This window comes from Eumetopias jubatus, unplaced genomic scaffold, assembly GCF_037043125.1.
Source record: "Eumetopias jubatus isolate StellerSeaLion01/CBP00866 unplaced genomic scaffold, mEumJub1_p1.0 scaffold_15, whole genome shotgun sequence".
Lineage (NCBI taxonomy): Eukaryota > Metazoa > Chordata > Mammalia > Carnivora > Otariidae > Eumetopias > Eumetopias jubatus.
The window spans coordinates 26,694,619-26,721,344 of NW_028274821.1; the positions used below are offsets into that span (position 1 = coordinate 26,694,619).

A 26,726-nucleotide genomic window follows, 5' to 3' on the forward strand; every position below is an offset into this window, starting at 1 on the left:
GTCTCTTATAAATTATAACAGAAGTGCTGTACTTTCAGTCTTTGGTTAAGAGGGAACTAAGGAAAACAAAAGTATAAAGAATATTTTAGGGTATAAACATATTCTTCCAGTTTGTACGGAGTAGTTTGCCCTGAGGAAGTGTTGTGAGTTTTAGACATGGAAAGATGTTTTTCTCCTTATGAGAAAAAATAAGATTTCAGGCACTGATAATTTTTTTTTTTTTAATTTATTTGAGAGAGAGAGAGACAGCGAGCGAGGGAACACAAGCAGGGAGAGTGGGGGAGGGAGAAGCAGGCTTCCCGCCGAGCAGGGAGCCCGATGCGGGGCCCGATCCCAGGACCCTGAGATCATGACCTGAGCCGAAGGCAGATGCTTAACGACTGAGCCACCCAGGTGCCCCACAGGCACTGATAATTTTAAGGGGAAATATGATAGCATTTAAAATTATTGATAAGTATTTTTAATTCTTCCTTTTGTTGAAACTTATGTTTCTTTTTAACACTGTTACTGATCCAAAATAAATATCTTAGTCTCCTACAGTGGTTCAGTCTATAGTATGTGTAGCTTTAAATTTATATTAATAATGTGAGAATAATACAGCTAATATGACTTCACATTTAAATATATGGCTCGTAAGTTGTGTATGAAATACTGTCTACTTTTTACACACTCATTGGTTAGGTAGCTACTTATTTTAATTGCTGTGGGTATCATGGAAAATCTTACCCATTTGCATGAAAATTTTAAAAAGATTAGTTCAAGTTAAGTGAGAAGAGATATATATATTATTAAATACTTACATTCTCACACCACACCCAAAGGACATCAAAAATCCTAATCCTCGGGCAGAGAAAGGATTCATTTAGCAAACAGGGCTATAGTAGTTGGTTAGCACCCTTGAAAATTAACTTATCATTTTATGCCTCCCTTAATCTGTTGGGTTATTATAGCAGAATACCATAGATGGAGTGGCTTGTAAACTGAAGTTTATTTCTCGTAGTTCTGGAGACTAACAAGTCCACGATCAGGGCACCAGCAGCTTTGGTGGCTTGTGAGGGCCTGCCCTCTGGTTCCTAGATGGTCATCCTTGCAGAGAGTCCTCACTTGGCACAGAGTGCACGGGAGCTCTCTGGGTCTCTGTTATAAGGGTGCTCATCCCATCCATGAGGGCTCTGCCCTCATGACCTAATCACCTCCCTGAGGCCCCACCTCCTCATACTATCGCAGTGGGTGTTAGGACTTACATATGAATTTTGGGGGGACACAAACATTCCGTCTATGACAACATCAAAATAAATTGCAGATAGATGAAATATTTTAAGTGTAAAAAAAGTTAAAAAGACAGTTTATAGAAAATGAAATGGTCTTTAAACATAAGATGTGTAACGTAAGAGACGTGCAGATTAAAACTGAGATACCATTTTTTACCCATTATTGGCAAAGATTAGATATTTTGTATAATGTGCTTATCCATGAGGGTGAGAAACAGGCACTCAACATGTGCTGTGTGTGTGAGAGACCAATAGTCATTGCTTCCCTCTTTTTAATCTTTAATTTCAAATTAACAAGTTATAGTGACAGCACAAAGAACAGTATATATCCCTCACGTTGATTCAGCTGCTATTAATCCATTGTCCCATTTACTTTCTCAGTTTCTCTCTCATGTATGTGTGTTTTTTCCTTGAATTGGTGGAGAGTAAGTTGCATACGTTATGACCTTCTCCCCACAAACACTTCTCAGTGTGCATCTCCTAAGAAAAAAGGTACTTTCATACACTACTACAGTACAATTATCAACCTCAGTGAATCTGTAATAACAGTCCACTCTCCATATTCTGCTCCTGTCAGGTGACCCAGTAATATCCTTCTTAGTGTTTTTTTTTTTCCCTGCGGTTCGGGATCCAGTCTAGAATCATGTCCTGCATTTAGTTGCCTCTTTAGTATCCTTTAGTCTATAGCAGTTCCTCTGCCTTCTTTGTCTCCATGTCATTGATGTTTTTGGAGAACACACGCCTCTCCTCGTTTGTCTTATAATGTTCCTCACTTGGGGTTTGTGTGTTTTTTCTCCTGATTACATTTAGAATATGCAGTCCTGGTAGGAATATGATGCAAATGATATTGTGTCCTCCTTCTGGTGTCACTGTTGAGGCATGCAGTATGCATCTGCCCCCTCAGTGGTGATGTTATTTTGTTCCAGGGTGTTTTCTGATTACTATATGGTTACTGTTTTCTCCCCTGGCATGTAATAAGCCTTCCATAAGGAAACTCTTTAAGGTCATACAAATATCCTGCTCATTAAAATCTTTCCCCTAGATTTAGCATCCATTGATGCTTGCTTGGAATAATCTTCACCGTGATGGCTGCAAAATGATGATTTTCTCACCTTAGTACCCCTCCCCCACACTTATTAGTCAGGACTCAGGTTTTCACTGTAAGCAAGACTCCTTAATGGTATTATAAACTCACACAACTGTTTTAAAGAGCAGTTGGTAATATAAGTTAAAATGTATATGACTTACCACAGCTGGTTCACTTTTAGGAATTTATTCTACAAATAGATCTGTGCTGTGTACAAAGATTTATGTACAAGGACATTAATTGTAGTTTTGTTTGTAGTAATGAAAATCTAGAAACTACCTTAATGTCCATCAATAGGAGACTTGTTAAATGATGCTACCTTCATATGGTGGAGTATTATGCGCCCTTTACAAAGAAGGAGGTAGATTTATGTGTACAAGTAAGATCAGACCTCCGAAATAAAGTAAAATAAGTCAGGTATAGAAAAGTATGTATAGGTTTCTTTTTTAAAATGGGAAGTAGTTAAATCTTCATTACAATAAGATAACTGGAATCTTGAGGGTTGGGATATACTTGTTTGTGCTGTTGGAATTTTTATTATGTGCCTGGATGAGTTTGTTTTAAAAGTAAATGAAAATTTTTCTGTAATGTAAGTAATTAAAATTGAAATTCTGCATATTCTCTGGATGAAGGACTTACAAATGGGAGAAATCATAAAGGAAAGTACCAACAGGAAAAAGCTGATAGAAAAATTTTTTTCAAAAAAATCTAGATAACAAAAATAATCTATATTTCTGTGTTAAGATCTCATTCAAATAAAGCATAACACTGAAGCCCAGATGAATAGGCAGTAAAATAAACAGCTTACTCATGGAGGAGGGGAATAAATGGCCATAGCATTTAAAAATTTAGTCTGTGTCATCCAAGAAATACAGTTAAAATAATTCATTTTTCTTCTATCAAATATATTTTTAAATGAATATTCAATATTGGTTAAGGATGCAGTAAGTTGTCATTTGGTTTTTATTAGTGGGAGTATGCATTAGCACAGCTGAAACTAATTCATCTTTAGAACTCAGCCTTAAATGATTAGAAATGTGGATACTTTATGCAAAAACCCTTTAATCAGTTTTTAATAGTGAAAGTTGGCAACAACCAAAATGCCACCATTAGGGTTTGCTTGAAGTAAATTATGGATAATTTATTACACATAATTTATTATATAGAGTGATAGTGAAAAAAGTGTTTAAAATCATGGGGACGTGGGGGTGGCTGAGTGGCTTAGTGGGTTAAGCATCTGCCTTTGCCTCAGTTCATGATCTTAGGGGCCTGGAATCGAGCCCCGAGAAGGGCTCCTTGCTCATTGGGGAGCCTGCTTCTCCCTCTTCTCTCTGCCCCTCCCTCCTTGTGTGCGCTCACTCTCAAATAAAATCTTTAAAACATGGGAGAGGGTATACTTTAAAGGGTTAAGAAAGCAGCACACAGTATAATCAACTATGTAAAAATAAGACTGAAAAGAAGTATAAAGCTCCTGGGCTGGAAAAATTATGTTTTCTTATTTCTGTAAACTTTTCAGATTTTTCCAGATAAGTATGTCTTGTTTTTATAATTAGAAAAAGAATTGATTGCCTACTGAAAGTCCTTAAGAGACCTGGTAATGAATAAGTAAGAATAAACTATAATAAACAAATTATTTCTTTGAAATGGCTGCTTCTGCAGTTCCTAGGTGCTGGTATATTTTGTCCTCAGATGTGTCTCTGCTTTGTTTTTACTCCTGAACTAGAGACATGTGTCTTTCTTAATATCCTGTATACATGTGCAAAATGGAAACCACTGTTCCCCCATCAAACCACTGGTTCTCTTGCATTCTGCATCTTGCAGAATGGTATCTACAGGGTTATCTAATTGAAATCTTTTATTTTTACCTTGCAAGTGTCTTCAGTCTTTTGAAGCTTTTCCTTCTCTCATTGTTCCTGCTTTAGTTTGAGCTTTTGTCAGCTTCAGATTTAGGTTCTTGAGAGAGTGTCTGCACTTTTCTTTCTGGCCCGGTCTTTCCCTGTAGGCCACTGTCTACTTGACTACCACTTAGCTACCATCTTAAAAGTAGGTAATCTGGTCATGTTCAGTTTTGTTCTTTGAAAATTTTTCCTGGATGGGTGTTTTAATAAAAGTAATAATATCTGTATATATTATGCAAAATCAAGTAGCCCATAGGATATAAGATGGAAAATTGTAGTTCTCTGTTCTTTCCTTACTCATTCCATAATAATATTAAATTCTGTTTAGCTTTTTCCCACTATTTATTTCCATATTTCTGGATAATAGACTTATATTTTTATTTCTAGATATAAACAATTTTTATACAGTTATTTTATACAATTTTATATAGTTTTAACAATTTTTAACTAGGATATGTCAGCACATTTTTAGTATATAACTGGCATCCATATATTACCCCCTCCTGTACCCCAATAGTAATTCGGTTTTGGTTAAGTCATTATTCAGTGTTGACAATACTGTGATTGTATAAATACTAATGACAGATGAGCCAGAGTGGTGTAGCATACATTTCCTTTCTCATACAAATTTTTATTTTTCTTGAAGGTGATAACTGCCTCTTTTTGGTTTGCTTAGTTTTCTGTGTACTTCTCCTTGATTCTTCCCCTCCCATTATTATGAAACATAATCAGATAGTGTATCAGTTTATATATTTTTTGAAATTCTTTTTCTTAGCTCCTTTATTCCCTAATTCAGACTGGATCAGTTGCCTTCTAGGTCCACTGTGCAGCTGTGATCCCAGGTTCTATTCTCCTGGGAATTCCATTTTCCTTTCTTTATTGTTAGTTTTCTAGTTATCTGGATTTCATTTATTGTTCTTAGTTTATTATTTGTGTGGTATAGCATTTCCAGTTCCATGGGGAGAGACAGGGAGGGAATTGTATTTTGAGAACTTGCATGTCTGAAAATGTCCCTACTCTCACACTTGATTAAAAGTTTGGTTGTAATAGATTTTTAGGTTGGAAAATCATTTTCCTCAGAATTTTTTAGGCATTATTCCAGTGACTCTTAATTTTAGTGTTTCCATCCTGATCTTTTATATGTCACCCATGTTTTTTCTTTGGAAGTTTTTAGGATTTTTCTTTCTAATGACTATACTTTAGACTTGGTCATTACAACCCTTTACTGATCTCAGTTTGGAGTATCCTATTCTCAGACCACCATGTGTTTCTATGTTGTTTGTGTTCTGACTCCTGCAGTTCACCCCTACTTGGACTCCAATTTATTATATCACTTTTTACTGTCATTACCCTTTTGACTCTCTTTTCTCACTTTAAGTCCGTCTTCCTTCATTACAGTTACTCCCTTGCCTACACTTTCAGCTCTCTTCCTCTCTTGCCTTATTGTACCTCAATTCTAGTTGAGTTTAGCCCTCTATCTACTGTGTCTTTATACTTGCACATCTCAGTGTGACTAGAGAAAAATACATTCACACTGATTGGTCCTACTTTCAGTTCATCACCACTAACTTCAAGTGGGCTCCTTCCCTAGGTCATTCACTCTCCCTCTCAGACTTCTAACACTTTCACCATCCTCACTTGAAGCAAACCTACCTTCCTACTGCACTAAATAAATGGAAGTAATCTCACCTACCTGCACAGGTGCTCTGTGTTCTTTGGCTCTTCTGGCTATCTAGAAGAACCTTCTCATCTAAGGGTGATCTCTTCTGCTTGTGCATTGGATTCCATACCCTGTCTTATTAAAAAATATTCCTCTAGCAATTCTCCCTTCTGTCCCTTGCATAATGAATTTGCCCCTCTACTGGATCATTCCCATCTGCATGTTAGCATGGCTTTTCTTCCTCCATCTTAAAAATACCATTTCTTGGCATAACATAACTTTAGCTTCTGCTCTATATTCAGTTCTTTTCAGCCAGAATCCTTAAGAGGTGTCCATTCTCTCTTAAATCCACTCCAGTCAGGCTTTGAATAGTGTTCCACCAAAACTTCATCGTCATGGTCATCTAAGACCTCAGTGTTGCTAAACCCATTGGTTTTATTTGGTCTTAAACTTGACTGGTCATCAGATTTTTGACATGGAGTCCATACTTGAAACAAATTATTTTCTTGGCTTTTAAGATGCTCTTTTTCCCTGGTTTCCTGCCTCACTGGTTGTTCTTGTTTGTCATCTCATTCTCTAAGCCAACACTCCCTGATACAGAATGCAAGCCATATACATCATTTAAAATGTTCTAGTAGCCTATGGGTGAAATTTTTGTAACATTTTATGTAGCCCAGTATATCTAAAATAATATTTCAGTATATAATCATTTATAAAATATTAATGAGAATTGCCAAAATATGGAAAGAACCAGATGTCCATTGACGGATGAATGGATAAAGAAGATGTAGTGTGTGTGTGTGTGTGTGTGTGTGTGTGTGTGTGTATGTATGTACAATGGAATATTACTCAGCCATCAAAAAGAATGAAATCTTGCTGTTTGCAACAATGTGGATGGAACTAGAGTGTATTATGCTCAGAGAAATAAGTCAGAGAAAGACAAATACCATATGATTTCACTCATATGTTGAATTATAAGAAACAATACAGATGAACATAGGGGAAGGGAAGGAAAAATAAGATAAAAACAGGCAAAACGTAAGAGACTTTTTTTTTTAAGGTTTTATTTATTTGACACAGAGAGAGTGAGCACAAGCAGGGGGAGTGGGAGAGGGAGAAGCAGACTCCCTGCTGAGCAGGGAGCCCAGTGCGGGACTCGATCCCAGGATCGTGGGATCATGACCTGAGCTGAAGACAGATGCTTAACCAAATGAGCCAACCAGGCACCCCGAGATTTTTTTTTTTTTTTTAAGATTTATTTAGAGAATGTGCGCTTGAGCAGGGGGAGGGGAAGAGAGAGAGGGCAAGAAGTAGATGCCACACTGAGCACAGAACCCAATGTGGGGCTTGATCATAAGATCCTGAGATTATGACCTGAGCTGAAATCAAGAGTTGGACGCTTAACTCATTGAGCAACGCAGGCACCCCAAGAGATTCTTAACTATAGGGAACAAAGGGTTGCTGGAGGGGAAGTGGGTGGGGGGAGAGGGTAATTGCGTGAAGGGCATTAAGTATGGCACTTGATGTAATGAGCACTGGGTGTTATATGCAACTGATGAATCACTAAACTCTACCCTGAAACTATAATACACTATATGTTAACTAACTTGAATTTAAATAAAAATTAATGAGATGTAAAATTACATTTTTTTTGTAGCAAGTATTCTAAGTGTGGTATGTATGTTACACTTACGGCACATTTCGGTTTGAACTATCCACATTTCAGGTGCTCACTTCTTAATTGGCTGTGTGATGGCCATATTGGTCAGCACAGTTCTAAACACTGGTGTGGCTCAGGCCCTATCTTTACACCTCTTCTCTGTACTCATTCTCCTGATGATCTCATGCAGGTTCATAGACTTAAATTCTGTCTCTGCTACTGAAGCCTAAGTTTGTATCCTCAGCTTAGACTTTATAGACTTCCCTAAATCTCAGACTCACACATGCTATTGCCTATTCTACATTTTCCGCTTGGATGTCTAGCTCAGACATCACATTTCCAAAATGGAGCTGCTGATTTTCCCATTGCCTCCTAACTTCTTCCTTGTGTAGTCTTCTCAATCTCAGCAAATGGAGCTCTGTTCTTCTAGTTGTACAGAACAAAAACTTTGGAGTCATCCTTGACTCTTCTCTTTCTCTCATACCTCACATCTAAACCCTCAGGAAGTCCTGTGAACCAGAGGTTGGCAGTCTACAGCCTGCAGGCCTACCCAGCCTGTTGCCTATGTTTTTTATGGTCCTGGAGCTAAGAATGTTTTTTGTGTTTTTTAAAAAAATTTAAAAATTTTTAAATTTTTTTTAAAGGTTATTTACTCACTTCAGAGAGAGAGAGCACGAGCCAGGGGGTGTGGGGGCAGAGGGAGAGGGAGAAGCACACTCCCCACTGAGCAGGGAGCCTGACACAGGGCTTGATCCCAGGACTCTGGGATCAATACCTGAACCAAAGGTAGACGCTTAACCAACTGAGCCACCCAGATGCCCCTGTTATTTTGTGTTTTAAATAGTTACATTTAAGTAGTGATATAAGTACCTACATAATTATCTCCATTTTACCACTTGGCTTGTAAAACAGAAAATATATATTATCTGGCTCTTTTAAAAAAAGTATCCTCGACTGATACTGTTTATATGTTTAATTAATTTATTTGTTTAATTAGTGCCAGGCACTGCGGCAGATACTACTGGGTATTTGCACCTGTAATGACAGGCATATATTGCTTTGCTGTGCAGGGTGAGGGTGGAAGGGAGACTAAGGATGCTCCTCCTGGCTCTTATGCCTTTTCTCCTTTTTAAGGAAACGTCCTACTTATCTTTAGACTTGGATCCCAGTCTCCTGACTTGCCCATACAGACTTCAGTTTTTTTCTCTGCCCTTCTTAGCACATTCTTCTGTTAACAGCTGGTGCCTGCATACTGGCTTGCATGGAACAGTCCTGCTTGGCACCTTTTATCCTGGTGTAGTTTTTAATAGTATCCCCTTTTACTCTCAGTAGTATGCCAGTTTGAGTAATAATGTATGGTGCACCCCTTATGGTGTACCCCTTCTCCTGTCATTTTTTTTTTTTTTGGAACATAGATGTGATATTTGGAGGTAGGTCCTGCTTCATTTTGTCAACATGTAAATCTAAGACAGCCTCAGAGCTTAGGATGGTGAAGCAGAAAGATTACTTCTGATATTCCTCTTATTTGGCATGATATAAGTATGCATCACTTAAGTCACTGTAGTTGGATTTTCCTCCTCTTTGCAACCAAATATATTTTTAATACAAAGATAAATTATAAAAGTTCTGGTTTGCCTGGCAAAGAGTAAACACTGTTACACACTTGGTGTGTATTTCTCCAAATATTTTCTATATGTATACACGTGTATTTTACTTAACATGATGGAATTATGTAAACTATTTGCAACTTTTTTCTGTAGACAATAGAGAATAGATTTCTGTATGTACCAGTATATTGTAGGTAGAGAGCTACCTCATTGTTTTTTATTGGCTGCATAGCTTCATGTTAAGAGTACAGGTTTTGAATATTTCTGGCAAGAATTATTAAAGGATGCTAAAACTAGTAAACAAAAGTATAACAAGCACAGGATTTGTACCTAGCCTCCAAGTATCTTCCCACAAGATATTAATTACAGAGGGAAAATGATTCGTTTACAGTGAAGAAACATGGCAGATACCACCTTAGCTAAATGGCTAGACTTAATATCACCAATAATGGGACGGTTCAGCATCATGTGCTTCCAGATAAAATGCTCCATGAGAAGAACACAACATCACTTCTGTGGTATTCCTATTAAATATGACATAAATTGGATTTAATCTTGGAGAAACATAAGGCAAACCCATATTGAGGGATGTAGTCATTAAAAATAACTTCGGCCTGTACTATTCCAAAATGTCAGGGCATGAAAGATAAGGACCAAGGAAATGCCCCACATTCAAGAGATATGAATTTCCAAATTTGATCATTGTACCATGGTTATGTAAGAGAATGATTTATGGTTTTGGGAAATCACACTGAAGTATTTAGAGGTAAGGGGGCATCACAATCTATAACTTAGTCTCAAATGTGTAAGAAAAAGTATAGAGAATGATAATGCAAATGTGGTAAAATGTTATTTGAAGAATATGGGGGAGGAATATGGAACTTCTCTGTGCTATTTTTTATTCAGAAATTTTTTCAAAAGAAAGTTTAAAAAGTACAGCCTCTGGGGATTGATATCACCTAAGTTTGTGTTCTTTCTATTTCACTTACATGCTTTGTGGTGTTTGGGAATTTAAGTTTCTATGCCTCAGTGTCCTCATTTATAAAATATAGTTTGTAATAGTCCCCACCTCAGAGCATTATTTTGAGGGTTAATGAAGTTAATACAAGTAAAATGTTTAGAGCAGTGCCTGGCACATAGTAAGTACTTAATAATGTTAGCTGTTATTATCATTTGTATTCCGTTGTATATACAGTGAATTACAAGCCACTTATTAGTAGACATTTAAATTGTTTGAAGTCTTAATCTGAATCATCTGTGGGCATGTTTTACCCTTACTTGTAGCTTTATTGTGTTACTCAGTATCTAGTCTGTAGAAGGTACTCAGGTTTAGTTGAATGAATCAAGTTATTTCAGGAGCATCTGAAATCTTTATGCAAACTACTTTATCTGTGAAATGAATTTTTTTCCCTTTAAAATTTTTTATTGTTATGTTAATCACCATACTACACCATTAGTTTTTGATGTAGTGTTTCATGATCCATTGTTTGTGCATAACACCCAGTGCTCCACGCAGAATGTGCCCTCTTTAATACCCATCACCAGGCTAACCCATCCCCCCACCCCCCTCCCCTCTAGAACCCTCAGTTTGTTTTTCAGAGTCCATCGTCTCTCATGGTTTGTCTCCCCCTCCGATTTACCCCACTTCATTCTTCCCCTCCTGCTATCCTTTTTTTTTTTCTTAACATATATGCATTATTTGTTTCAGAGGTACAGGTCTGTGATTCAACAGTCTTACACAATTCACAGCGCTCACCATAGCCCATACCCTCCCCAATGTCTATCACCCAGCCACCCCGTCCCTCCCACCCCCCACCACTCCAGCAACCCTGTTTGTTTCCTGAGATTAAGAATTCCTCATATCACTGAGGTCATATGATACATGTCTTTCTCTGATTGACTTATTGTGAAATGAATTTTTAAAGCAGTAATAAGTTGTAACCGATATACTGTAATTGTTTTAGAAGGGGTTGAAAAAAATTTTACTTTATTAGAATATTACATTATTAGTACAGTCAAGATCACTGGTTTGGTTGGAATCACATTTAGTACAGGTATTGGGTGTTCTACTACACTTATGATTGTAAATGTTTTACTATTCCAAATTTCTTTGTGGGGCTGCATGTTTTATAGAATCCTGAGTATCCAGATAACTTTCTGCAGTTATTATCTTGGCAGTATTGTAAAGACATTGTAAAATACAGTAAAGCACATGGGGCTTTACCCCTCAGGACATCTTCATCACCCTAGTGGCTGTGATTGTATTTTGCCATTGTACTCCTGGGTGTCTGGCCCATACCAGCCCTCATTGTGTGGTCTGAATGAAAATGGTTCAGAAATGAATAAGTGAGGAGAAAATTTTCCTTAGTAGTCTACACCTCCAAATTCTTGATTTCAAAAATATTATCCTTTGATCGCTACAACTTACTTTTTGATTTCCTTGTTCTGATTCCCCAACTCCTAGTATCCTTCAGTTCCACAGAGACCTCCAATTCCCAGATGCTGCTCCTTTAGTTTTCTGTTACTTTTGTCGTGTCCTCATTTCCATGGTCCAGTGGTGAAATCATTCTTTCTCAAACACCCTTCTCCCTTGCCCCTCTCATCTCATCATAATGTGTCACTTATATGGCAAAACTCCAACCATCTGCCTACTTGCTGCTTGCACCCAAACAGCAGAAGGCTGCTAGAGAAAACCCACATCTGTGTGTCTATTCTCACTTTAATTTTAGGACTGCAAATTTCAGATGGGCGCTCAGCACTAAAGACAGCCCTGTCCTTCTGTGGTAAGCTTTCTTTAACAGCCTCTCAGTGACTTCTCCACATCTTTTACTTCTCCACACCTCCATTGCCAACCCTCCTCTCTATCAGCTTACCTTGTACCTTAATGAAATATTAGATTGAATCAGATGTGGGTCGATGTACCCCATCTTCTCAGTCACATATGCTAACCTGTGTTGGTACCCACATTATCTGCTTTCTGTCTTGTGAAAATGTAAGTACCCTGATAATCCAAGCTCAGCCTCCTCTTGTGTTCTAGATTCTGTCCCCTCTTGCCTTGTGCAGTCATTATCCCTTCTTTGTATTGCATTATTAGTGTCTCCTTCCCTACTACATTATACTTTTGGCATATAAACATACTTAAATATCATTCAGTTTAAAGCAACCCAGTTCCCTTGATCCCATGGCTCCTTATATCTAATATCAAATGCAAAAAACTCCTTGAATGAGCTGTTAATATTTATTTTTCCTATCTGTTCTCACCCTCCTATTAGACATTCTTTCTCTACAACTGCACAGAAGTTGGTCTTAACAAGGTCCATAATATCCGTCTTGCTAAATCCCTTGTTCTCACCTCTCCCTCTCCAACCACCAGTATCATTGGACACAGTTGACCTCTCTTTGAAAGAGTTTCATCTCATCTTCCTGGTACAGCCGTCTCTTGGTTTTCTTTATTCCTCACTGGTTACCCCATTTCTTGTGCTTGCTTCTCTAGATGGCTGGAACTACTCCTGGGCTCTTCTATAACTTCTGCTTCAGTTGATGTCCTATAGTTCTGCACCTTTTAATACCAACTCTGTGCTGATGAAGCCCAAATTTATATTTCTGGTCCTGATTCCTCCCCTGACTTTCAGACTCACACAAGTGCCTTCCTGAAATCTTCACTTGGATAACTAAAGAAATTCTAAACTTAACATAACTAAAATTGTACTCCATTTCTGAAAGTCTGCCCCATCTCAATAAATTGTACCTTCATATACCAGTTCCTCAGACCAAACACCTAAAAATGATCCTTGATTGCACAACTTACCTTATACCCCACATTCACTTCATTGGCACATCACATTAGCTTTACTTTTTCAATATATCCTGATTTCAACAACTTCTCATCGCTTCCAGTTATAATCTCAATCCAAATCACTGTCAGCTCCTGCTTGCATTTTTGGTTTGTGTCCCGTATCTGGTCTCCCTGGTTTGACCTTGACTTTTGTCCTTGTTAAATCTACACGGTTTTTAAGAGTGATCTTTTAATGGTATCATCTGTTTATATAACTCCTCTGCTTCAGTCCTCCAATGACTTAGATTAAGTTCTTGTTACTGAGGCGACTATTATGCAGACCTGTGATATTCTGTCATATAAATGCTTTTCCTTAGCCTCCTCCTGGAAAGCAGTGCATAGATAGGACTTACTGGAGTGTTTTGTCTTCACAGTATTGGCTTACTTAATTTTTAAAAAATTAGTAACATTTTAAAAATTGGAGGATTTTACATTAGATTTTTTTGTTCTGAAAAACACTAGCTTTGCATTCTTTAGTCAATAGGATAGGTAGTGGCTCGTTTCCTTTACGTGAAGTGTGTATTCTCCAGCTTGCCATAGTCTCCACCACTCCCCCAGGTATCTTATAGTCAACCTGATCTACTTAGGAAGATGACCAGGCACAGCCCTGCCCTATAGTAGGTCATCATTCACTTGACAGATTTTTTTTTTAATTTTTTTAAAGCATTTTATTTTTTATTTTTTAACATGGGGCTTGAACTCAGGACCTGGAGATCAAGAGTCAGTCACCCAACCTACCAAAACACCCAGGCGCCTGGACAAATATTTTTTTTAACAGTACTTTGTGCCCGGTACAGTTCTAAGACCTGGAGATAAAGCACTGAAAACAACAGAGCCTTGATGTCATTGATTTTGCATTCCTTGGGAGAGATAGTGTGTCAGTAAACACATCATGTCAGGTGTTCTGTGAAGAAGAGTGAAGCAGGGACAGGGCAAATAGAATGGTGAAGGGTGCTGTTTTAGAATACATAGGGCAAACCTCTATGAGGAATTGACAGTGGAACAGAAGCTAGAATATAGGGAGGGATGGGGCTCTGGAAATCTTAGGAAGAAACTTTGTGGGGAGGGGTCAGCAAGTACAGAGGTCCTGAGAAGAGAAGGTGTTTGATGTGTCTGATGGATGACAAGAAGGACGTTGGAGAGGGAGGCCAGAGCTGCATGGTAATTGGTGGTGGGCCTCTGTTCATGTGGGGTTTTGGATTTTCCTGTGAGCAGGGAAACAACTGGAAGGTTTTGAGTAGGAGGTGATGTGAAATGACTTATTTTAAAACAATCTCTTTGGCTTCTGGCAGTGAATAAATTGTAGCAGGGACGAGCATGGGAGGGGGGGTGACCTGTGTGGAGGCAGCTGTGGAAGTGAGAGGGGGTGGTGACTTCACTAGAGATAACTGAAAGGTGGGAGTTAAACTTAAATGAGACATTGAAGGTTGAGCCTATTGGGTTTTCTGATGGTTTGATACAGGGTGTAGGAAAATGAGAGGAGGGGTGCCTGGGTGGCTCAGTCGGTTAAGTGTCCAACTCGCTTTTGGGTGAGGTCATGATCTTAGGGTCTTGAGATCAAACCCTGCATCAGGCTTCACACTGGGCATGGAGTCTGCTTGAGATGCTCTTTCTCCCTCTCCCCTGCTCGCTCGCTCTCTTTCAAAAAAAAAAAGGAAAACTAGAGGAATTGGAAGTGTAGGTTTTCAGCCAGAGTAACTGTGGGTGGATGGAGGTACCATTTAGCAACGTGGTAAACACTGGGAGAGTTCCTTATTAGATGTGTAAAGCATAAGAATCCTATTTGGCGGCCAAGTAGGGATAGAGTATAAACTTTGCCTAGAGGATAAGCTTATAGCTCTGTAACACAACCTGAGATTTTTAAGAGACCCAATCCTCCGAGTCCTATAACACCACTAACAACAGTTCTTTGAACCCAGGGACATTTTTTTTTTCTCTGTCAGTTCATAACATATAGTACATGATATGGATTGTGTACTCATGTTTTTGTTAAGAATCCACAGAAATGTTGCCCTAGCTCTGGCTACTGCTATAAATGCCTATTATTCCAATGTATTAGGGCTTCTATGTACCTTTTTATAAGAATTATAATACAACAGAAACATTCTTTTAATAGAGCTTGTAACTTAATTGAATCAGCCAAATGATACTAAATTCAGTTTTCAAAGTGAGTCTAGCAAACTACTTAATTTGTTAATGTCTCGGCACTATTTTAAATGACTTTGCAGGTGGGAATCCATGTATGTATGAATAATTTTTTCTTCACGTGGGGCTGAAGTGGAAGTATGTTTTGCTATCACTTTGAGTAATTTTGTTTGAGAAGGCTTAATTTTTGTGGCCTAACAGTGTGTAAACAAGCATTTGATAATTTTTGAAGTAAAAGTCTTATATAAATCTTGCAAACTTATCAAGCGGTAATTAATGTGTATTTACTGTTCACTTGTGAACGTGAGAATACTTTGTAAGTGGGAATTATTACTTTCTGATACTGTTAGCATTAACCGTATTTTGCAAGTGAACATACTAAATGCAAGTGTATTTAAATTGCCTAAGGGCAAACGATTAAAGGTGGAGATAGCATTAGAATATGGTGTTTTAAGGATACACTGTAGGGAAAGTGTGGATGTATGATAGTAATATTTAGACAAGCAGAATGACATTTCATTCTATGTTCATATTAGCAAATAGTGATTTTGTAAGAGGAATATAATGAAAGGTTTTGCTACTATTCAAGGGCCTAATTATTCCTTTCCTGTACAGGAAGATTTTCAGTCAATGACTTATGGATTTAAAATGGCTAACAGTGTGACAGACCTTCGAGTTACAGGTAAAACAATTTATAAGATGACACACAAGTTTTGTATTTGGATTTGTTTCCTGTTTAAACTCATTGTCTTTCTTTTTTTAAAATTTTTATTGTTATGTTAATCACCACACATTACATCATTAGTTTGTGATGTAGTGTTCCGTGATTCATTGTTTGTGCATAACACCCAGTGCTCCATGCAGAACGTGCCCTCTTTAATACCCATCACCAGGCTAACCCATCCCCCCACCCCCTCCCCTTTAGAACCCTCAGTTTGTTTTTCAGAGTCCATCGTCTCTCATGGTTCATCTCCCCCTCCAATTTCCCCCCTTCATTCTTCCCCTCCTGCTATCTTCTTTTTTTTTCCCTTAACATATATTGCATTATTTGTTTCAGAGGTACAGATCTGTGATTCAACAGTCTTGCACACTTCACAGCGCTCACCACAGCACATATCCTCCCCAATGTCTATCACCCAGCCACCCCATCCCTCCCACCCCACCCCCACTCCAGCAACACTCAGTTTGTTTCCTGAGATTAAGAATTCCTCATATCAGTGAGGTCATATGATACATGTCTTTCTCTGATTGACTTATTTCGCTCAGCATTGTCTCTCTTTCTAGGCATGCTAAAAGATGTGGAGGATGACATGCAAAGAAGAGTAAAGGTATATTTCTTTTCTATTTGCTTTGGTATAGGATTTTTGCATTCTTCTAAATGTCAAGTTACCTTTAGCTAATTACAAACAGCTACTATAGGGAGGGCCACCAGCTTCCTTTATATATGCTGTGCCTTCTTTGCAATTCATTTGAAAACAGCTAGAGCAGTTGTTTCTGGTGAATTAATGTCCTTTTCAAGTACTGAAAATTTAACCTTGAAGATTAGTCAATTTTTTGCCAGTGTTTTAGAATTATAAGTATGCTTTTTTAAGAATAGCATAGTCTAGAATTTTAAGCTCCTCAAAGGTAAGGACGATCTTCTTCCACAGCTATTACAAAGTCTGCAATGTAGTGGACAATCTCGGTATCCCAAATCTGGTGAATGACTTCTATGAATGATACCCTTCAGCCAGAAGACCCTAACGATTTGGTTCTCATAGAGATTTAAAAAAAGGAAAAAAGTTACATTTCTGCTGTTCTTCTATACTTGTATAACACAACATGGTCGTCAAAGCAATTTTATATTATTGCCTTAGTTGATATTTATAATTAAGTAGTGAATTAGGCAATAAAATGCACATAGTGCCCTAGTTTTAGGTGAGGAAATACAGCTTAAAAGAATAAACTGTCTGAGTCTACTGAAGGGCATGCCACTCGGAAGGGCAGCTGGCACAGCCAGATCTTCTGCCAGATCTTCTTGTAGTAACTGCCCTATAGTTGTCAAAATAGTCAGTCATATTGTTACTCATGCAAGAGGTTTTGCATTTCAGTGTAGAACAATCAGTATTTACAATGTGACTTTATGATGTGATTTGTATAAAGGTTACTATTTTTTTCTAACAGGGTTAATTTTGAGAGCATCAAGAGTTTCAATTAATACGTCCTTTTAAAAAGAAGGAAGTACCATGTGCCATGTACTTACCTTATTTCATTGTTGGCTTTTGCTGTTTGTAATACCTTATTCTGTATGATTTTAATAATTTATATCAAAATGGACTTTCTGTATAAGTATTAATAGGAAAATAAATACTAGATCTTTTTTCTTCCAAATATTTTTCTTAAAAATAGATTCTTACGTATACTCAAAAAATTAATTTAGCACTTTACCTTGTATATGTATAAGCTAATATTTCTGCAAGTTTATGTTTATTTTAATTCACATTTTTTAAAATTTTAGAGTACTCGAAGTCGACAAGGAGAAGAAAGAGATCCAGAAGTTGAACTAGAAGTAATTGAACTTATTTTCTGGTAGATAATATCAGAGAAGTCTACCTCTTAATGTTGTAGTTTTATGAACTGCGTTATAATTTATGGAAGCCCTTTTTAAGGTATTTCTTTAAAAGTTGGACATTGCAAGGGATTTTATTTCCCTTGTATTTGTTTTGATAGAATAATAATGCAGCTCTTTCAAATACATGATTTCAAAGCTCTTCAATATTCCTGTGAGGTAGGAAGAAAAATTATTTTTTACGGATGATACGTCAAAATTTGGCAAAACCCACAACTTGAACAGTGTGGAAAGTACTAAACCTTTGTCTGGATCCTTAATTTTCTGACTCTACTTAAAGCATCTTTTCATCAATTCTGTTTAAAATGTTAATTAAATCAGTTTTTGAGAAAATAGTCTTAACTTTTTACTTAAGAAAAAATCCATCCCATTGATAAAGAAGCTTTACTTTATATTTCTATTTCAGTAGAACAGGCTTTGTTTTATTTTCTGCAGCTCATTTTCAGGCATTTAAAAGACTGTAAGTGAAGGTGTTTGTAATATAGTAAGTTATTAGCATTGAAATTTAGGACTTAAAATACTATATTTTAAAATGAAATTCCTTTGACAGACTTTGCATCTTTTAACTTTTAGTGGTTTCTTATTTTTTAGCATCAACAGTGTTTAGCAGTATTCAGCAGAGTGAAATTCACTCGAGTGTTACTGACAGTGCTTATAGCCTTTACTAAGAAAGAGGTAAGAGCGTTTAATCTATTTAAATGGGCTTTTTGGGGGGGCAGGACATAGTGTGTTACTGGAAGTAGTTCTGAGACTTTTCCATTGGAACGCCTCCAATCACACATATACAGCGTTCAGCATTTGGTATATTTTATGTATTATATATATATGATATTAGAGATATTAAATAATTTTCTCAAAAAGTCACATGAATTTACATTCTGTTCCATAACATATCTGTGTCTGTTGTTGATATATAAAAATAATATTTTATAAGACTTAATACTGGTACAATAATAGAAACTGAAATTGCTTGTGTGTAGTCCTGTCTTGTGAATTGAAAAGGAGAAAGCAAAAATGGGAATTTCAGGTAGACCTCTTCTTTCATTCAGTTCAATAATTAACTGTTGGTGTAGAACCAAAAAAGCCCTGGATGGTGAATATTTTTTCTTCGTGTGTATTTGCATTAATTCAAGTCAATTACAGACTAATTTGTGGATAATTAGGAAGTGGGTGAATAGAGATCCAACCTTTACCATTGATCTAACTCCTAAGTCTCTTTTTTCTGTTTTTTTTTTTTTTAATTTCACCTTAATGAATGGCATAGTAGAAATGTTGAAATTTTCCAGTTGACTGCAACTCAATTTTTTTCCTTTCTTTTTTTTAAATATAAGATGAACAGAACAAGCTAGAAATGTTTCCTATTATTTTTTAATGGCTCCCACAAGAATAGAAATGGGTAAAAAAAATAATTTCTAGGGGCGCCTGGGTGGCTCAGTCGTTGGGTGTCTGCCTTCGGCTCAGGTCATGATCCCGGGGTCCTGGGATTGAAGCCCGCATCAGGCTCCCTGCTCTGCAGGAAGCCTGCTTCTCCCCCCTCCCATTCCCTCTGCTTGTGTTCCCTCTCTTGCTGTGTCTCTCTCTGTCAATTAAATAAATAAAATCTTTAAAAATAATAATAATTTCTATCCTAACAGGATCTGAGCATCCTGTATTAAGTGAATAGTTTGTGAAAACCGATGTCATTACAACATTTAATTTCATTATTGTTTATAGGATTTTCCTATTTAATGTATATCTTTCAGTGAAAGAATATGTAAGAATGTTTTTGGTGATTTATTTGCTAGACCAGTGCTGTTGCAGAAGCTCAAAAATTGATGGTTCAAGCAGCAGATCTTCTTTCTGCCATTCATAATTCATTGCATCATGGCATCCAGGCTCAGAATGATACTACAAAAGGAGGTAATTGTCTGTTTTTACTCCTACTCTTTTTTTTCTTACCCATCCAGATTATATAAAGTTTGGTTTGTTCTAAAATTCATGTGTCAGTCCATCTGTTTGGACCTTGGAATGTTTTACTCCATAAACTTATATAGTATCTATGCTTTCTTTTAAATATATTATAGACCAAAAATTGTACTATAGAACTTGACCATCTCCTGTATCTTACTGTTTGGGCTCTGAATATTTACTGTCAAGTGATCATTCTGTGATGTCAGCAGTACACTCTTTTTTAATCAACTCTCCCCTTTACTCCTTTGAGAGATCATCACCTTGATTACATAGTATTCCCTGAATACTGGGCCTGTACCCTCTGTGGTCTCATTGCAGTTGTTTACTTGTTTGTTTTTCTGTAACAGTATTTTAGGCCAGGAACTGTCTTGTTTGTGTGTCTCTATGATGCTTGGCACATTGTTGACGGTAGATTTTATTTATGAAATATTTCTTAAAATGAAAGGAATAATGTACCTTTGTTAGAGTTGCAGCTGAGTTAACATTTTATTTTTATTTCTTTTTTTTTATATATATTTTATTTATTTGAAAGAGAGACAGCAAGAGCCAGAGAGGGAACACAGGCAGGGGGAGTGGGAGAGGGAGAAGCAGGCTTCCCGCCGAGCAGGGAGCCCAATGTGGGCCTCGATCCCAGGACCCTGTGATCACGACCTGAGCCAAAGGCAGACGCTTAACGACTGAGCCACCCAGGCACCCCTATTTTTATTTCTTTTTAAAGATTTTGTTTATTTGCGATAGAGAGCATGAATGGGGGGAAGGGGCAGAGGGTGAAGAAGAAGCAGGCTTTCCACTGAGCAGGGCACCTGACGCAGGACTTGATCCCAGGACTCTGGGATCATGACCTGAGCCAGAGGCAGACACTTAACCCCCCTAAGCCACCCAGGTACTCCCTGAGTTAACATTTTAGCTGATAGGTAGCAACTGTGATTCTTAAAACTCATTATAATGAGATATTTATATTCTCTAAATTGTACACTTTTAATAGATGAATTATATGATATGTTGAGTATATCTCAGAGTTGTGATTAAAAGAAGCTGGAGCAATGTTTTCAGAATTTGGGTGGGGGGATGGTTTCTAATCTTGAATCCTAGTTTCAAACTATCATTTAATTGTGAAGAAAGAAATTGTAAGTATTTAAAGTCTCAAAATTAATCTCCCAAAAGCTTTCGAAGATACTACTGGTGTATATGCTCCATTGAAACAAGGGACTAAGGGGATTCTGGGGAAGATGGCAGAATAGGAGGATCCTAGGCTCACCTCATTTCACAGATATACTTTATAACACCCACATCAGTGTAAATAACCCAGAAAATGACGTGAAGACTGGCAGAACAGACTCTCCACAGCTAAATATAAAGAGGCCACATTGGAAGAGGGTAGGAAGGGCAGAGACATGGTCAGAAGCTAAATGGACCCTTGGGGCTGTCTGTGGGAGTGAGGAACACCAAGGATACAGAGAGGGGAGAGGAGCAGACCCCACATGGAGGCATGAAGGACCTACTCTAGGAAGACGAATCCCCAAAACATTCAGCTTTGAAAACCAGAGGGGTTTAGCTTCTTGGGTTCTTAAAATCAGTGGGGCTTAATGCCCAGAACTTTAAAAGTCATCAGGCTCAGCTCTGAGCTAGAGGGCAATAGGAAACTGAGTCCCTGCACTTCAAGAGACAGCATAACAACCCTGCTGAGATATAGCATAGAAACAGCAGTTTGAAAATTTGGTTGGGGGGATGGTTTCTAATCTTGAACTAGAAGCAGAACAAAATTTATTTGCTGGACTCAAGTGTGCTGTAGGGGCAGGGATCTGTAGGAGACTTCTCTAAAAACAAAAGAGCTGGTGGGTGCCATTTCCCTCCCTGCCTACCCAGCTAGAAACAGATGCCTGTGGAAACTGTGCTGCACACTCTTCACCTAGCTTACCAACAGCACATCCCATCCCCGTCCTCTTCAGACCTGCCCCCTCCAACACAACCACTGCAGGAGTTTTCACAAAGCCTCTACATTACCCTGCCACAGCAAACTGGCACAAACCTTGCTAACACTGCATGCCCCTCCTTGCATTCCCTTGCAGACCCGCCCCCTCTGACACATCCTCAACTGGAGTCCATCCAAAGTGGCACTGCAAGTATGGCAGCGTACAAGCATCCCCAGCAGGGATCAGTGCCCCTCAAAGTGACTTTTATCCTGGGGAGAGGGCAAGAAACCACACACCCTGATCCAACTGCAGCCCCACAATGCGTTGGGGGCACACACAGGGTCTGACTGCGGGCCCCGCCCACCAACAAAATGCTCAGTTGATGACACAGGGAAAGTAGCCTGTGGTACTGTGTGACCACGGCTCTGGCAAATGCCTAGTCTGACCCAATTCAAGCCCAAGGCAGCACCAGACTAGCCCACAAGTAACACAGGGACCAAACTTTGCCCACAGCAGGCAAAGAGAGCCATTGCAGATGACTGGACTGAAGGCAAACATGGCTCAGTCACAACAGTAAGGTGCACATAACACACATAGGAGATACCCTGAAGCACCAGGTTCTGGTGAACAGGAGACATTGTACTGCAGGCCACCACAGAGCCTCTTCTTCATGAGGTCACTATTTTTTTTTTTTAGATTTATTTATTTATTTGGGGGGATAAGCAGGGGGAAAGAGAAACTTAAGCAGACTCTGCACTGAGGTGGAGCCCAGCGCACGGCTCAATCTCACGTCCCTGAGATCATGACTTGAGACGAAACCAAGAGTCAGACACCCAACTGACTGCCGCTCAGGCGCCCCTTATAAGGCCACTACTTTCAAGAGCAGGAGACAAAGCTGACTTTCCTAACACAAAGGAACAGACACAGAGAGTTAGACAAAATGAGACAGAAATACGTCCCGAATGAAAGAACAGGACAAAATCACAGCAAGAGACCTAAATGAAACTGAGGTAAGTAATATGCCTGATAGGGAATTCAAAGTAATGGTCATAAAGATACTCACTGAACTTGAGAAAGTGTGATAAATCTCAGTGAGATCCTCAACAAAGAGATGTAATACAGAAAAGAACCTGTTGGAGTTGAAGAACTTAATAACTAAAATTAAAAATACACTAAAGGGAATGAATAGTAGACTAGAGGAAGCAGAAGAACAGATGCAGTGACCTGGAGAACAGAATAATGGAAAGCACTTAAGCCAAACAGGAGAAAGAGAAAAAGAACAATCAAAAAGAATAGATTAAGGGAACTTAGCAATATTGTCAAGTGTAACAACATTCACATTATAGGGATCCCAGAAGGAGAAGACAGCAAAAAGGGGGCAGAAAATTTATTTGAAGAAATAATAATGGAAAACTTCTTGAATCTAGGGAAGGAAACAAATCCAGATCCAGGAAGCACAAAGATTCCTCAACAAAATAAACCTGAGGAGATCCACACCAAAACACATAGTAATTAAAATGGCAAAAAGTAGGACTAAAGAGGATTTATAAAGCAGGAAAACAAAAGAAGACAGTTATATACAAGGGAAATCTGATAAGGCTATCAGCCGATTTTTTAGCAGGAACTCTGCAGGCCAGAAGGTGTGGCATGATATATTCAGAGTGCTAACAGAAAAAAACTTGCAACCAAATCTATCCAGCAAGGCTGTCATTCAGAATAGAAGGAGAGATCGTTTCCCAGACAAACAAAAGTTAAAGGAATTCATCACTGCTAAGCCAGTTCTATAAGAAATGTTAAAGGGGAGTCTGAATGGGAAGGAAAGACCATAAACAGGAGTAAGAAAAGTGGGAAGCACAAAAGCTATAAAGTAAGTATATCTTTAGAAATTAGTCAAGGGTTTCACAAAATAAAAAGATGTAAAGTAGGACACTACATACCTAAAATGTGGGGGCGAGGAGTAAAAATTTAGTGCTTTCAGAATGGCTTCAAACTTAAGCAACCATCAAATTAATGTAGACTGCTGTATACATATGTTGTTATATGTAAACCTGATAGTAACCACAAATCAAAAACCAGTGATAGATATACAAAAAATAAAGAGAAAGGAATCCAAATATATCAAACTATTCCAAGAAGTAATAGAGGAAAGAAAGCTTCACCAAAGAAAGCCAACAAACTGTGAGAGAAGAAAGCAAGAGAACAGAGAATTAGAAAACCAGCCAGAAAGCAAGTAACAAAATGGCAGTAAGTACATGCCTGTCACTTGTTACTTTGAATGTAAATGGACTAAATGCACCAATCAAAAGACATAGGATGGTGGAATGGATTAAAAAAAAACAAGATCCATCTATATGCTGCCTATAGGAGACTCGTTTCAGACCTAAAGGGGGACACATGCAGATTGAAAGTGAAGAGGTAGAAAAACACTTATCATGCAAATGGAAGTGAAAAGAAAGCCAGTGTATAGCAGTACTTAAATGAAACAAAGTAGACTTTTAAAAAAAATACTGTAACAAGAGCCAAAGAAGGATACTACACAATCATAAAAGGAACAATCCAACAAGAAGAGACAACAATTGTAAATATTTATGCACCCAAAATGGGAGCACCCAAAAACATAAAGCAGCTTTTAATAAACATAAAGGAAGTAAACAATAGTACTATAATAGTAGTAGGAGATTTTAACACCCCACTTACATCAGTGGGTAGATCATCCAAACAGAAAGTCAACAAGAAAACAGTGGCTTTGAATGACACTTAGGACCAAATAGAGCTAACAGATATATTTGGAACATTCCTAAATCGGCAGAATGCACATCCTTTTCCTTTTCCCTTTTTTTTTTTCCTCTAAAGGTTTTATTTATTAGTGAGTGAGCAGGGAGGAGAGGAGAGGGAGAAGCAGGCTCCTGGATGAGCGGGCAGCCTGACATGGGGCTTGATCCCGAGACCCTGAGATCATGACTTGAGCCAAAGGCAGATGCTTAACCTACTGAGCCACCGAGGCACCTCAGAATGCACATTCTTTTCAGGTGCACATGGAACATTCTCCAGAATAGGTCACGGTAGGCCACAAAACAAATCGCAACAAATTCAGGAAGGTCAAAGTCAACAAGATGCATCTTTTCCAACCACAGTGCTATGAAACTGGAAATCAACCACAAGAAAAAATCTGGAAAGAACACAAATACATGGAGGTTAAATAACATGCTATTAAACAATGAATGGATCAACCAAGAAATCAAAGAGGAAATAATACATGGAGAAAAATGAAAACAACAGTCCAGAATCTTTTGGATGCTACAAAAGTGGTTTTAAGAGAGAAGTTTATAGCAATACAGGCCTACCTCAAGAAGCAAGAAAAATCTCAAACAACCTAACCTTACACCTAAAGGAGTTAGAACAAACAAAACCCCAAAATAGTAGAAGAAAGGAAATAATAAAGATTAAAGCAGAAATACATGAAATAGAAACAAAAAAAAATGATAGAAGAGATTAATGAATCCAGGAGCTGGGTCTTAGAAAAGATAACAAAATTGATACACCATTAGCCAAACTCATCAAAAAAAGAGAGAAAAGGGACTCAATCAGAAATGAAAGAGGAGAAACAACACCACAGAAATAGAAAGGATTATGAGAATGTTATGTAAAATTATATGCCAAAAGATTGGGACAATCTAGAAGAAATGAATACATTCCTAGAAACATATAAACTACCAAAACTGAAGCAGGAAGAAATAGAATATTTGAACAGATCAGTTACCAGCAATGAAACAATCAGTAATCTCAACAAAGAAAAGTCCAGGACTAGACGGCTTCACTGGTAAATTCTACCAGATATTTAAAGAAGAGCTAATACCTGTACTTCTCAAACTATTCTGAAAAACAGAAGAGGAAAGAAAACTTCTGAATTCATTCTATGAGGTCAGCATTACCCTGATACCAAAACCAGATAAACACACTACAAAAAAGAGAATTAGAGGCCAATATCCCTGATGAGCATAGATGCAGAAATCCTCAACAAAGTATTAGCAAACTGCATTCAATAATACATTAAAAAAAAATTCACCATGATCAAATGGAATTTATTCCTGTGATGAAAGGGTGGTTCAGGATTCCCAAATCAGTCAGTATGATGTATCACATCAACAAGGGAATGGAAAAAAAAACTATAGGATCATTCCAGTAGATGCAGAAAAAGCATTTGACCAAGTACAACATCCATTCCTGATAAATCCCTCAAAAACGGTGTAGAGGGAACATACCTCAATATGTTGAGAATGAAGGCCAGGTCTGAAAAATGCGCAGCCAGCATACTCCATGCTGAAAAATTAAGAGCTTTCCTGTAAGATCAAGAACAAGACAGTGTTGTCCACTCTCACCACTTTTATTCAAAATAGTACTGGAAGTCATATCAACATAGTACTGGAAGTCATAGGCACAAGCAATCAGACAAGAAAGAGAGAAAGCATCGACATTGATAAGGAAGAAATAAAGCTTTCACTATTTGCAGATGACATGATACTATATATAGAAAACTCTGAAGACTCTACCAGAGAACTACTAGAAATGATACATGAATTCAGTAAGGTTGACGGTACAAAATCAATATACAGAAATCTGTTGCATTTCTATATACTAATAATGAAGTAGCAGAAAAATTAAGAAAAGTATTCCATTTACAGTTGCACCAAAAATAATACCTAGGGATAAACTTAATCAAGGAGGGGACAGACATGTGTTCTGAAAACTATATAAAACATTGATGAAAGAAATTGAAGATGACACAAACAAATGAAAAGATACTCCATGGTCATGGATTAGGAGAACAAATATTAAAATGGCCATAATACCCAAAGCAGTCTATTGATTTAACGCAATCCCTATTAAAATACTAACATCATTTTTCACAGAGCAAGAAAAGAAATCGTTAAATTAATTAATAGGTATTAACTCTTCTTTAAAATCCTAAAATTTGGTGGAACCACAGAAGACCCTGAATAGCCAAAACAGTCTTGAAAACAAAACTGGAGGTATCAGAATCCCAGATTTCAAGGTATACTAAAAACCTGTAGTAATCAAAGCACTATGGTAC

The 26,726-nt window shown here is 37.7% G+C and overlaps 1 protein-coding gene across 4 annotated transcripts in view; it reads left to right on the forward strand.

Annotated features, from left to right (window-relative positions):
- NAA35 (N-alpha-acetyltransferase 35, NatC auxiliary subunit) overlaps positions 1-26,726 on the forward strand; it is a 94,790-nt gene that overhangs the window by 18,538 nt on the left and 49,526 nt on the right. For all 4 annotated transcript variants that reach the window (XM_028122234.2, XM_028122237.2, XM_028122236.2 and 1 more), the window contains exons 7-11: positions 15,779-15,845; positions 16,448-16,491; positions 17,661-17,711; positions 18,363-18,446; positions 19,556-19,670. In XM_028122234.2, the coding sequence (XP_027978035.2) occupies positions 15,779-15,845; positions 16,448-16,491; positions 17,661-17,711; positions 18,363-18,446; positions 19,556-19,670 (361 nt within the window). The remainder of the gene's footprint in view (positions 1-15,778; positions 15,846-16,447; positions 16,492-17,660; positions 17,712-18,362; positions 18,447-19,555; positions 19,671-26,726) is intronic.